Here is a 13,918-nt window from a genome sequence, read left to right as displayed (position 1 = left end):
AATATAGCAATATCTTTTCTTACAGTAGCATAATTAGAACACCTTCACCTTGCTGTTATTTGATTCCAATCTGTCAGCATACTAATAAAACATTAAAACCTTATACAAATAAAGATGCTTTAAATTATTTGAGGAATCGTGCTCATTTCGGCGGCACATATACTAAAACTGAGGCATCATTTCAGGGAACAAATAATATCAGTGATGACAAATGAGAGCTTTTTTCAATAGTAGGGGCTGCAATTACACTTAAGTCATCTAATAGTTGTTACAATATTATTAATAAAGGATGTCAGTTCTGGTAGTCATTTTGTACTAATTGTTAGATCTGAATTTTATAATTTATGTACATAATTTACATAGATGTGTAAAAAGCCAGATTTCACGGGAACATCTTGGTACAGACACTATGACTTGAGGAGCGAAACATAAGCCATCTAGAAATACTGGGAAAGCACTGATGGCTGCAAGTACCCGTATTTTGGTAGTGAGGCTAATTTTAGGATATGTGTTAAGTTTTAGAAATTTATGAACATCCATGTACGAAGTTTTCTGTGGCTGATTCTTGTATATCCCAACAACAGAATGTCAGACTTTAATGTCCATGTGGGAGTGAAGCAAATATTTTATACAGAAGGGCTGTTATTGGCAAGTTACTGAGGGTGCAAAATTGGAAGACATTAAAATTTATGACCATGAAATCCTTTTTACAGTACCACTTGATATATCGTGCTTTAAATCAATACCTGTCAAGTCTTTTAGGTGACTGTATGATGGTGTCATTTTTGTCTTCTACAAAAGACTGCAAAAAAGAAGAAAACCTATAGGGCTTCAAATTTATCATCTTTCTTCTCAGCATGCAGTGATGACCAAGTAAGCTGTTGAAGCTTTATTCCAAGATTTAGTTTTGCTTTCTTTTTAGAAAAATAATTCCTAATGTTAATAGCCACTTGTATGGCCAATGCATTGATTTAAAATCAATCCACATGGGCTGTGGCCCTGCGAAATAATGACCGGAGAACAGAAACCATAATGCACTATTTGATGCATGGCTAACTTTTAAAAAACTACAACTCATTAAAAAAATGTATTAATTTTTAAAAGTAGAGAAAATCCTTATGCATAGACTAAGTGCTGCTCATCAGTGTTAGGGGTAACACGATACTTTCATTAGATTTTAAAACTTCCAACCACCTGCTTCAGAGTGGGTGCGTATTTCTTCTTCCCTCCTTGCTTTCCTCCCTGCTTGTGCAGAGCCCAAGTTATGGCAATTAAATGACAAATAATTAGGACAAACAGATCACAACTGGGTCTAAAATAATCAAAGCCCTTATTGTTTCAAAATACTGCAAATAATCTCATATCTTATTACCAGACTAATTCCCTTTTACTGGTATGTAGAAAGAAATATAATTGGGACAACAAAGACCTTTCTAAAAATTGCAAAATGGTTATGAAGTATAGCTCCCTACTTTACTGACTTGTTCACTTGAATATATAATGGGCACTGTACCCTCTGTGCCTCCCCATTCTCCCCCTGCTTCCATTTTTTTGTGTGTGTGATTTAATACTCCCTGTTGTTGAGAAACAATAGTGCCAAGCCCATAAGCTCCTCATGCTGAGTTGGGCACAGTCTAGAAATTTAAATCTGATTTGAAGTAACTTGTCTTCTGCGATTGAATTAGGGACCAATTTAATTCAGCCCTGTTTCTTGGAGAAATTCTCAAACTCCTTTATAAGTTCTGGAGCAAACATTTACCCCAGAGGTAGTTGAGGACACCCAGGTTATACTGAGTGATGGTGATACAGGCCAGCATCAATTCAGTGTTTTCAGTTTTTTTTTTTTTTTTATTGAATTAGTGCCCATTTCACAGCAACATCTGGCTGCTTGGCAGCCAATGCCACACATTTTAGACCAACAACATCGAGGTCTATTAGATAGATTTCATGGAGTGTTTCTCCAACTTTTCCATTTGGGCTATGCCCTAACTGGTCACTGGAAAGAGGCAGGTGTAACAGGCCACGGGGACAAGGATAACCTCAGGGCCAGGAGAGGTCTCTTTCATTCTTAGTCACTATTAAATGTGGGGAGGATTCATTTATTAATAGTTCATATGATTGGAAAATATTTCCCTATAAGAGATCACATTTATTTACTCATTTATTTATTAAACAAATTTGGGGGGAATCACAGTTTGTTTTAACTCTTCCTGTTGAAGACACAAAACAAATTGTCAGAACTTTATTTAAGTCTAACATAATACTGAAATTTCCTAAGTTGTTTAATTTTATTTGGGGGTAAACCACCGTCTATTAATAGAAGTTTTACATTTAAGGTCATTTTATGAAATATTTCTTTAAGTAATGCCTAACTGGACATATTTCAAAAATATTTACAAAAGGTTCAGCAAGGATGTTTGTCTCTTTTCCTTATTATCTGAGTTAATTTCTGATCATGATATTCTTAGAACTTGTAGCAAAAGAATAAATAAGAATAAAAGAGCTTATGGTGTTTCTTATCTACGGTTGCATGTGTGTGTGTGTGTTTGTGTGTGTGTGTGTGTGTGTCTATGTGTGAGAGAGAGAGAGAGAGAGAGAGAGTGCTCACAACTATGGATGTGTGTTTGTGTGTAGAATCCTATTGTGGTTTTGAAAAAAATAGATTTCTGTTGCAAAAACACAATTTTCGGTTGCTCCCTGGACTCCTGGGGATCTGAGTGATCAGACACACCAATCAACAGATATCTGCCTGCACTCCAGGACTGGATTGCGGGAAACCCGCTGATCTTAGTGCCAGCCAAAGCCCGTAGGTGTCGCCAGGTGCATAGACACTTACTGGGAGGTGGGAGAAGAATAAGGAGCTTGAAGTAGCAGAAGAATAAAAAACTAGTTATGAGTAGTAAAAAAAAAAAAAAAAAAAAAAAAATCAAAGAAGAGATCACCAAAGTTTTTTTCAGAAATGAATATTTTGAATGTTTGAGGACATTTTCCTTTTCCCCATCAACCCAAATTCTTACAGCAATTCACTCAAAAACACTTCTCTAATAACCTCATCCCTCCTCTAGGGTCAGCAAAACCAGAATACTTAGGAACACAGAAAAAAAAAAAGGTAAAAAAATGGTAACTAATGTAAAGAGGAAATAAAGCGAAGGCTTCATTGTTTGAGTTGCACCGCCAAGGGAAAACACAATTTGTTCAGTAGGTTCTTGCCCTAGATGACATTTCCACATTTCAAATAGTGGAATAAGTCTATCAGATATGTGCCTCTGGAATGTTTGCTCATCTTGCTACTGCTTTCTAAGGTATCAGCAAGAATCATACCAGTAAATCCCATCGCAGCTCCTTCCCTTGACTGCCTGAGGAGCCCTTCTCCATCTCGAAAGTCAATGTATACCAGATCTATGGCCTGCAGACCAAAGGCCTTCGCTGTAACAATAATCTTCTGTCGGGCGTACAGAATATCTTGGGTATCTTTACTACTTGTTGCACCTGAAATGGGATGTGGACAGAAAAAGGAGACATGAACTCTGGAAACCAAACACAGCCACCTATTGTAAAAACTCGGTTTGTAAAGACCTGGGAATTGTTCCCCAGCAAAATGATGATTCCAGTATAAACAAAGAGAGGGATATGTGGAGGCAGAGTTAAGTCACTTACGTGTCTATTTCTCTTGGAAGGCATCTTTCAGTGTCATTACTTGTATGTGGGTTAAGAAAGCCCCCCCCCCCCCGCATCTCAGGAGATACAACCACAAGTGACTTGATAGGTAACCAATTACTTCTGGTATATTTTTTCCTTCTAGCCGTTGCTTGGAAAGTATCAGTCCAAAGACAGCACCACAAAAGGTGGCCAAGCAGCTGGGCAAGGAAACAGTTAACTTCTCTCGCAGAGCCCAGAAATTCGCGTGCTGTGGTTACCATGCCCTGCCATAACCAAGGTTCTGAGCCAAAGAACACAGCTTCAGGGTTGGGATGAAGAAATTGGGGAAACGGAAGGGCACTCATTTTGAAAGAGGCAGAAAGTGTCCACTGAACTGTCGGAAACACAAAAGTCTCTTAGAAAGACTGGTATTAAAATAAGCTCCTTTTCTTTCCCCCTAGGGGCGGGTGTGTGTGGGGTGTCACTGTTTGTATTTGGACCGTGACACTGCTCAGGGAGAGCTCCAGGCTTCAGGCCACTGGCACTGTGGTTCTGCAAATGCTTTGTGGACTTGGCCTCTTTTCTAGGTGTGCCCAGAGTCACTAGTAAGACCAGAGGCAGAATGCCCAAGGGATGGGGAAGATTAGTGGAAACAAACATATTATCTCAATAAATACTTAATAAGAGTTCTGACATGTATTTTAGGAGGAATTTAAGATCTGTTTAAAATAATATTTGGATACTACATTTAATATAGAAAATGATTCATTAAAATGTAAAATTGCCTTCATTTGTGTTAGAAGCCTACACAGCCCTCAGACTGATGTGAAAACAAAATATTTAAGCAACGGAGAGGTTATTCACATATTATACTCACTATGAACAAAGTAGATGTCATATATTCCCCAACACATCTGAGGTTGCGACAGGCTTTTTATTATTTTATAAACGAAGAGAAGTAATAATACAGTGTTCTAGAAGCAGGACAGCTCCAAGGTGCCCTAAATTATTAGAAAGTATTGCCCATTCACAAGAACCACTATCATGGTTGGCAAATATATATTGTCATGTAAATGTCCATTCATGAAGGGGCAAAGAAAAAATACACACACACACACACACACACACACACACATTGAAAAAGAGAGAAATGTGTTTGATACCTATGCTGGCCCGAAAGTCTTCTCCTCCAAAAACGACTGCATCTAGGAAAAGACCCACCTGAGGTCCGGTCTTCAGTGCTTCTTCACACACGGCCTGTAAAAGAGCAGAACAGAACCAAATCTCACAGAAATGCAGTTTAGAGAGAAACAGCATGGTGTATTTCAGTAGCAGAAAGATACAACTCTTAACACAATTTGGCTGAAAGCAAACTAGCAGTCCTAAAATGCAGCCTAAATTTACCTCTTTTGAAAGGCTTTTAATATTGTCCAAGATAAGTATGTTGTATAGATTTGCTTTGCTTCATGGATTACGTTAATACAGTTACAAATATGTATTAATACAGTTAACAATGTTCGAATCACAGTTCATCTAATTTCTAGAGAAACTCTGAATTAACTCATTTTGATTGTACTGTAAATTATTTCTTTTTTTCCAAAATTTGTTTTTGTTTTAAGAGACTCCCAAACAATAAACATAGAACCACAGGAGAGAAGGAAAGAATTTTTAAATCAAATTAATTGGATTATTTGCATTAGGATCAGTATTTCCTAGTAAATGGTCTCAGGATTAAAGACAGTCAATATAAAAATCTACAACTCCAGAGGGGCAAATAAAAATGCAACAAGTCATTCAAGATGTATTCATTGGCAACTTTTATATTTCTATGTGAAAATATTTCTATGTGATTTGTAACATCTGTCCTACATGTTAGGTAACTGAGTCGTGGAACTCAATCTACCAAGGTGGAGATTTAGCATGCTAATGTATGTGGGTAGGGAAGACCTGAAAATCGGGAGAGGACACTGTTGATTAATTTCAGGGGTTGTAAGTGCTCCTAAGTATAATATGGAATAAGGTGGTGCCGTGGAGTTGAGAATTCAGTTGTTGTCTGAATCTAGTCACATCTAAGGGATATGCTTTGATTATATCTCAGAATTATGGGGCAGGCTGGAAGAATTTGTGGTCAGTGGCGTAAATGTGCTGATCACGAGGCTTGAAGCAGCTCCCCGAACATATGCACTCTGCCCCTCCTGCATGGTCCAGTAGGTCTCAAAGTTTCCTCTCGGAGCGCTTACTCACATAGTATCTCTCTGGGCAGTTTTCAACTATCTCTTTTCTTTGTTTTTAGGGATTTCTTCCCTCCTGCCCTCTGAGACAAGGTGCTGGCAATGATGTTCTAGAGTCAGGTGAAATGTGAGACATATTTTGGAAAACAGTTTAAATGATCAGTGATAAAGGGGGAAAAAACAAGCTAGCCATGAAATCGTTAAGGCAAATAAATGGTTGAATGCAGTCTTACACTGCTGGCAAACACTTGGTTCAGCTAATCTTCCTGAATGCATATCAGGAAATACTGCACGTTCTAATGTGGCAAATTGAAATAATATATTACAAATTACTGGTGTATACTAACCTACAAATAGCAGTTGTACATACTAGACATTATGGATAATGTTGCCACAAAGAGGCCAGAAAATTTCCCAATAAAAGCAATTGTTACAAAAGAATAACTAAACGTAAACTCAGAAGGGAAACAAAAGAAATTTTCATGTACATTTCATCTATAAATATAATAATTCAAAGCATATGTTTACATGATTATTTCATTAAAACAGGAATGTATGAATATTTCACTTAAATATTTAGGATTGGGAAGTTTCTCCTTGCTACTAAGCTAGTTTCTTTGTTTTCTAAGATGCTCACAGCCTGGTTTTGGATTATTACAGATAATAAATGGTGCTCCAGGTTTACTTTGCCTATAAATCTTTCTAGAAAAATATTTTAAGTAGATATCAAAATTGAGAACAAAAGTTCTCTTTAGGGAATAAATAAAATACTAACTTATTAGTCACATTACATTCTCTTACCTTAAAATTGAGCAAACCCATTGCAGTTTCCACAAAAGGGATTAAATTCATAGGCTGTTCAAGTTTTCGGCCTTTTAAGTAGAATGAAAATTTGTCTGAAAACTAAAATCAAAAGTGTCATAGGTGATTAATGGGGGAAAAATGTACAATCACCGAAATGTAGACCTAGAAGTAGTATTTAAGTCTTTGGCCTGAGGAAGTAATATCCCAGCCTATTTCGTACACAAAAGAGAATAAAAACAAAACAAAACAAAACAAAACAGGAGGAAAGACCAAAGAAAACAGGTAACAAAGTTCCCACCAAACTAAATAGTAAAACCCCAAGCATTATAATTTTTTTCCCCCCTTAAGGAGCATTTTGAGGCCTAGGAGTTAGAATTGGAAAGAGAGATTCTGGAGTTTAAATGCGTTCCTTGAAAACATATCTACTTAAGACCTCTAGCCTTCACTTCGTTAAATGCAAATGGTAGGTCCCCAAAACAGTGAAGTCTTGCTCTACCTGCCATTCTGTTTTTGTTTTGGATCAGGCACTGACATCAGTGGAACTGTACAGCAGCCTTCTACGTGGAACCCATATTATTCATTATAGCACCATTATCCTTTGTTCAGTAGGTTTTTCTTCATAATTTTTTAGCTTACCTAGGAAGACCTTAAAAAGGAAGTTTAATTCTTTGAAGACCAAAGCTCGCCAATTTTTTCCATGAGACCAGTTCACAGCTAGCTCTGTGCTGCCAGTGGGGTAGCCCAAATTCCAAAATCTATCATCTGGAAACATACAAAAGCTCTTGCACAGATCTCCACCACCCCCCCCTTTCAAAAGGGGGAAAAAAAAACCCCACCACACTCTAAATTGTAAATCTATTATGTCTATCTAGATCTAATAAGATGTGGGGAGATAAACACACACACACACACACACACACACACACAGGTATGATAAAGATATTTTTGTAAATAAAGATGAAAACATATCTATCCATTTTAAATTTAAGGAATATTCAGCCATTAATGGATATCAAAGGAAAAGGGAATTTTAATCATCTCTCCATTCAGTCTCAGTTGGGTAAATCATATCTAAGAGATTTGCATAAATATAAACCATCAAAGACTTTTCATCTTCAAAGGGGGTTTCAAGACCCTATAAGCTTTGTACTGTAATCATCGCAGGTCACCACCCTGCAGGAACAGGGCTGCTATGGCAACATAAAAAAACTAATGCTTAAGGCTTAGCATAATATTCTGACTAATAGAAAGGAAACTCATTTTAAAAGCTGGCAGCCTATTTACCAGAAGCAGGATTAGAGGTGTTATTTCCCCTTTTAGCTGCCCCCTCCTTGCTTGTGCAGCAGCCCCCCCCCAAAAAAATCTAATCACTGGGATCTTTAAAAAGCTTTTGAGCAATTTGCAGTAACTTTACAATTAGCCTAAAATAAATCACAGCTTTCAGTAATGAAGAATTATTCCCAGTTGCTCCCACTGCCCCTCCCTTCCTCAGATACCACCACCGTCACCTCCTTAGTAACTTTCCAAGGGAAGGAATAACTCAACCGAAATAGCAAGAAAGAAGAGAAGGCTGCAATGTAAGGAGACAAAATGTATACTGTTCCGAGAAAGTGAAAATAAAACCTAATTTATGTCACTTTTAAACTGGAAAATGGGTAGTGAAATATTAGCAGTTTTGGTGTTATATCTGCACTGGAAGAACTTGTTTTTCTCATTAAAAAACAAAACAAAACAAAACCAACGCGCAACACTACTTGTCCCATTCTTTGTGATAACAGTTGTCACTACAAGAATCATAAAGTTTAAAACTAGCTAAGTACTTTACAATATATTTCCTGTTCTTAGAAAAATCTCTAATGCCTTTTGTTTTTAGGCCAACAGGGGCATTTAAAAATTAAATATTCTGGCCCATTCGCCTTCTCCTCCTCCCCTTCTTTCTTAAAAAATTGAATTAAGTACTGACACAAAAGGTAACTAGTGGAGAAGTTTCAATTAATTTTTTCAAAAGGAGACGATTAAATGTTTCCGGCCTGGTAAAGTGTTCATTTCAGTGAGGTGGAGGGGCTTGGGAGGGGGGTGGAGGAAAAGAAGGGGAAAAAATCACAAAGAGATTGGGGAGGAGATGAAGTAGCAGGGCTCAGCAATTCTTTCAATTCCAGTGCACACCCAATAGTGTGTTGGGAGAATGCACACTGTTCGGGATTTGTGGGAGAATTGTCCCACGACAAAGGAGGCAGAGTCACGCTTGTTATAGTCCAATAAGCCGTGCCAGTCAAACAAGAACCCACACTAGCGACAAAAGGCCAGCAAGAGATTCTCACACAAAAGGAAACAAGGAAGCCCATCTTTCAGTTGTGCATCAGGCTCCGGGTTTTATGCTTCACATAAATACAAACCGAGAGGAAAAAATAAACAGCCCAAAAGACTTCTGTTAACTAGAAATCCTATTTCTATCCCAGGATTTAAAACAGCGAACAGAAGCTGTAGCTGAAGGCTGGGGTGGGTCCTCCCCTCTTAAATGAAGGGTAATAACGGTGATAAACAGGCATTAACATGAAACCAAAAGGGAACAGTGGCTTCAGATTCCATTTCAATCAATTTAAGACACATTCGAATGGGGCAGGAGGCCTCGGGGATTGTAGCCGACTGTAACCGGTATCTCCCAGCTTCTGAGGGGTGACCTTGGGGAGAAGAACTCCAGTTTAGAAAGTAAACACGGGGCCTTGAACGTGGGGTCTTCCAGAAGACGCCAACACGGAGCTGTCCAGCAGCAAACTAATGGCCCCTACAGATGTAATTCTGAATTTGCTAGTAGCTACATTAAAGGAGGAAAATGAAACAGGTGAGTTTAATTTGAGTAATGTTCGTTCGACCCAACAGAGCTGAAATATTATCATTTCAACATGTGGTCAATATAAAAATGATGGAGATAATTTACATTCTTTTTGGGGGGAGGCGGCTGCAAAGTCTTCAAAACCCCATGTGTATTTTACACTTCGCAGCACATCTCAATTTGGACTTGCCACATTTCAAGCGCTCATGGGGCAGGAGGTAGCCATATGGGGCAGGCGGCCACAGTCCTGGAAAGTACAGATTCGACACATCTACACGCCTGAGAAAGGTGAGCAGTTTCCTTTGGTAGTATAGCTCTTCGGGGCACTGCTGCATTTGGAGCCACAGCCTTCGAGACACTTCCAGGTGTGGGTCACAATCACCACTGCGTTCGCGCTCACGGCCACGTCCCAGGCTCTCTGCCTTGGAGTGGCACAACGGGTGGGTATTTTATTCAGCAGAGATCTGCAGAAGCAGAGCAACCCTAAATAAAATTGAGCCTCCCCCTCCTTGAACAATGAAAACAATCATAGTATAATTAGGCCCATTTCAAAGTTTTCTTAAGTAATTTGACATACCAGGTTTTTATTGGCTGAAAAGTCTGTCATGAAACACACACACACCTGTCAGCAATTTAGAAAGGACGGACCAGAGAGCTGTTCAGGAAATAATATCTGTGCTAATTAAAACCACTAGTTAAAAGCTTCCTGTTTCTTCCTCGAGTTGCCCTCAGGAGTGACCTTTCCCTCTCCTCCTCCAAGTTCATTTTTTTCATTCGTGGCTAATGTGCTTTCGCTGTGTATGAAGACGGCAAATGAACCTGGGTGGGAGCCATTTACTTCCCTGCTCTTCCAGGTGGAGGTTAGGGCCTGGCGGCCCAAGAGAAGTGATCCAATTCCCGGGGCAAGCCGGTTTCCAAGGATTGCTCTGTGAGGCTTCCAAGGATGCCGTTCTGGCCCAACCTCAAGTCTGAGTAGGGAGCGGAAGCGTCATCCCGAGGGCAGAGTTGTTCCTCCGAACACTCTGGGTAAAGCCAGGCTCTCCTTGTGTGAAGGGAACAGTCTCTTGGCCTCCCTCCTTTCCCTCAGCTCCCTTTCTCTCTGCTCCATGTATGCGTTTTCAAAACCTGCAGCATCCGAACCCTTCCCTTCTGCTACTCCTTCCCAGTCTTTAAAGCAAAGCGTTAGCTACTCACCCACCGGATTTCTTCAGGACCTTCCACCTTGGGCAGCATCAGGCTTGAGGGAAGGACCCGGGACTGCAGGAGGGTCTCCAGGTCCTCTTCAGCCAGACCACTGGACACCGAGTTGACTCTCACACACTTTTCAGTTGGGCCCAGATCAAAGTCTTCAAGAGTTTTTACTATTCTCAGTCGAGCTTCGTTCTATAGGTGTCAACAAAACGTGTCTCCTAAGTTTATTTATCATCAAGAGGAAACACAATCCAACGGACTGTGGACCTCCTGAGTGGATTCGGAGTCTGAGCACCATGACTGTATCTACACATTTCCTGTCCAGCAAATACATGGCACTTGAAATAAGTTGTCCAATCTGACAGACAGGAGACTGATTTCCAGACTTCACTCAAGAGGACTGTAACAGAGGTGACGGCCACTGTCACGCACACTAGTACACTTCTTAACCAGTGCTGTGCTCTGGCTCACTAGCCTTGCTTTCCAACTACAAAGGTAGAATAACTCACGGGAGCATTTATTGAGCATTTACTAAGCTCTAGGCAAGATTCTAAGACTTCTACTTCATTTTCTCATTTAATAAACATAAGGAACTACATAACACATGGATAATGGTAGTCTTGTCTGGCAGCATATTCACAGGAGGAAAAAATAAGGATTTGTTTTTCTCTTTTCTACACACGTCATGTTTTTTAGTGATTTAAAAATTTTTTGCAAGTGAGTTGATTTTTGACATTCAATTAAGAGAGCGTTCCCCGGAAAATGACACATTCCACAGTACAAAAAAGCTCCAACTTATTTAGATGGAAGGCAAAAATACCACCAAGAAATCCCATCATGAAGTGGAAGACAAATAATTTTTTTCCCTTTGACTTGCCAGTCTGTGCTCCATAGTTAAGAAAAGCTGAAAGGTTGAAAGCCTGCTTCAGTATATGAATTGTCCCTAGAAAAACTGTATGAAACCAAGCATGTTATTTATTGGCTCTGAGTTGGGGTGTTGAAGGTGGGGAAGAGGGTGGGGAGAGAAAGGAGCGCACTGAGGGGCTGGGGGTTGGAGTCAAGAGAAAGAAAGCACTTGGGGTCATTACTTCCTGCCAATTTCAGTTTCAAAAACAAGTTCCTTCAACTTGCCAACAGCCCTCAACAAATTATCATTGTCAGAATGAACACTTTTCAAAAGTAGTTTTTGGGAAGGGTTTTTATGATACTAATAAAACTTTAAAGCTTCTCACTGCTGACGAATGTGGTTTAAAAAAAAAAAAGTCTTAACAATATACAGCCATTTGAACAGCAATACTTATCTGGAAAAATAGCAAACCAAAGCGGAGACAAAAAGAGAATTATGAGAGCCGATATTGGGTCTAAGTCTAATCAACAAGACAAGCCAGGACAGTAAATTTAAAGCAGACGGATGTAGGTCTATGACCGAGTGGGAGCAGGGAAGGCTTCCAAATGTGGTCTGAGTTAAACAGTGTGAGGAAACAGTGGCTTAGAGTTGTCAGGTCAGATGGAAACAGAATACGTAGCCCAGTTTAAGACAGCCCTGTGGAGCCCTGATTTACAGAGCTCTGACTGCGGGTAATTAGGCCAAGCTTAGACAAAAGCAAGAGCGCGCGCACACTAGCTGAAGTGAAGGGCGCTGCGGCCAAGGGTGGCTTGGTTCCACATCATGCCGTTGGCTGTTCCACAGCTATAAAACTCATCCGCTTGCTCTGCCATGCCTTGTTGTTACGTTCACTAACTAGGAAAAGCCTGAAGGTGAAGAGCGGAAGTGAGCTCAGTGCCATGGTTCCAAGAACATCCAGAGCTGTCGAGAGAAAATGCCTTCAGCTTTTTGACAGTGTGGGCGTTTAGATCCATAGCCTCTGAGAACCTAAAACGCGTTATGCTCCTACACGGAGCCCAAACAGCTACAAACTCAGCATTGCTCCAGCTTGTAAATATTTCAACTTCCAGGATTTCTTTCAATAGCAGGTTGGGCTTGTCAAGGGTCTACGGGGACAGAGTGAATGGAAAATGGAAAGGAACGAACTAGATCATTTAGCCTGAAAGGCATTTTAAAACTTGAGTTACATGAATCGTCATCTACGCTCTACTTTAGTCTGTGTGTGTGCCCAAGACGCAGGATCTCTGGCAACGTCGACTTCCTAAATTGTTCATGGCGGTGTCGAACAAAATCTGCCCTCTAAGCTGTTCTGTTGTTTCACTGGATTAGAAAGGGGCTGTTTGTTCAAAGCTTGTGTTCTAACCCGTTTGCGAATTTTTTTTTTAAAGATTTAATTTATTTATTTGACAGAGAGAGACAGCGAGAGAGGGAACACAAGCAGGGGGAGGGGGAGAAGGAGAAGCAGGCTTCCTGCTGAGTAGGGAGCCGACATGGGGCTCCATCCCAGGACCCTGGGACCATGACCTGAGCTGGAGGCAGACGCCTAACGACAGACCCCCCCCCCCCCGCCCCGGCTTTGCAATTTTTATCTAAAGTCAGATTACCATGGTTTCAGCACATTCCGGTTTACTTAGTAAAATTCAACCCTTGTGAAATTGGCTGCAAATGAAGTACCTAATTCCAATTTTGGGCATAATCTTATTAGTACTTTTCATGTTATAATAACGAACAGTGAATACTCAGCATTTTGTTAGGCTTTTTTTTTTTTTTTCTTTTCTTGGCTCAGAATGAAAACAAGCTCTTTCCACTTCATCATTCTGTACCTTTCCAAAAAAAGATGATGGCTTTGGAGGTATATTGCCATACAACACCCTTATTAACAGGCTGTTGCTTGCTGCAATTTACATAAACTAAGTGTGCATCCCTCTGCTATGTATTCCAAAATATCAAACAACTTCACTGAATTTACACCAACCAACAAGTATGTTGATTTTTTTTTTTTTCTTTTTGGTGCTATAATGGTGAAATATGTTACAGTGCTAGCAAACACACCCATGCCATCTGTTGGGTGAGAGGAAGGCAGCTTCTAAGAACAATTAAGTTTAGTTCTGGGTGCTCAGCTAGAGAGAGCCACAATCCACCCAGTTGTGAAAAGAAAGAAATTCTGTTCATTCTGTTCCCTCCCTCCCTCCCTCCCTCCCTGAAGCCAATCTTTCTTTCTCACAGCTCTCTCCTTTGCATCACCTTGCTCCCTTCACGCTTTCTCTCTCTCTCTCTCTATTTCCTTGGCTCCCCCTCGGCCCTGACTATCCTTCCAATTTCTATCTCATTCAG

At 40.1% G+C, this 13,918-nt stretch overlaps 1 protein-coding gene across 6 annotated transcripts in view; it reads right to left on the bottom strand.

Annotated features, from left to right (window-relative positions):
* The window catches only part of CLYBL (citramalyl-CoA lyase), a 281,749-nt gene that overhangs the window by 45,436 nt on the left and 222,395 nt on the right, over nucleotides 1-13,918 (bottom strand). For 5 of the 6 annotated variants that reach the window (XM_044250032.1, XM_044250033.1, XM_044250031.1 and 2 more), the window contains exons 3-6: nucleotides 10,702-10,890; nucleotides 6,672-6,773; nucleotides 4,803-4,896; nucleotides 3,322-3,489 (exon numbers count right to left, since the gene is read on the bottom strand). In XM_044250032.1, coding sequence (XP_044105967.1) covers nucleotides 3,322-3,489; nucleotides 4,803-4,896; nucleotides 6,672-6,773; nucleotides 10,702-10,890 — 553 coding nt within the window. The remainder of the gene's footprint in view (nucleotides 1-3,321; nucleotides 3,490-4,802; nucleotides 4,897-6,671; nucleotides 6,774-10,701; nucleotides 10,891-13,918) is intronic. The other variant, XM_044250035.1, reaches the window with a different exon arrangement.

The sequence above is a fragment of the Neovison vison genome, chromosome 5, assembly GCF_020171115.1.
Source record: "Neovison vison isolate M4711 chromosome 5, ASM_NN_V1, whole genome shotgun sequence".
Lineage (NCBI taxonomy): Eukaryota > Metazoa > Chordata > Mammalia > Carnivora > Mustelidae > Neogale > Neogale vison.
The sequence above is the reverse complement of the archived record's forward strand: the minus strand, read 5'-3'. Positions and strand labels throughout refer to the sequence as shown.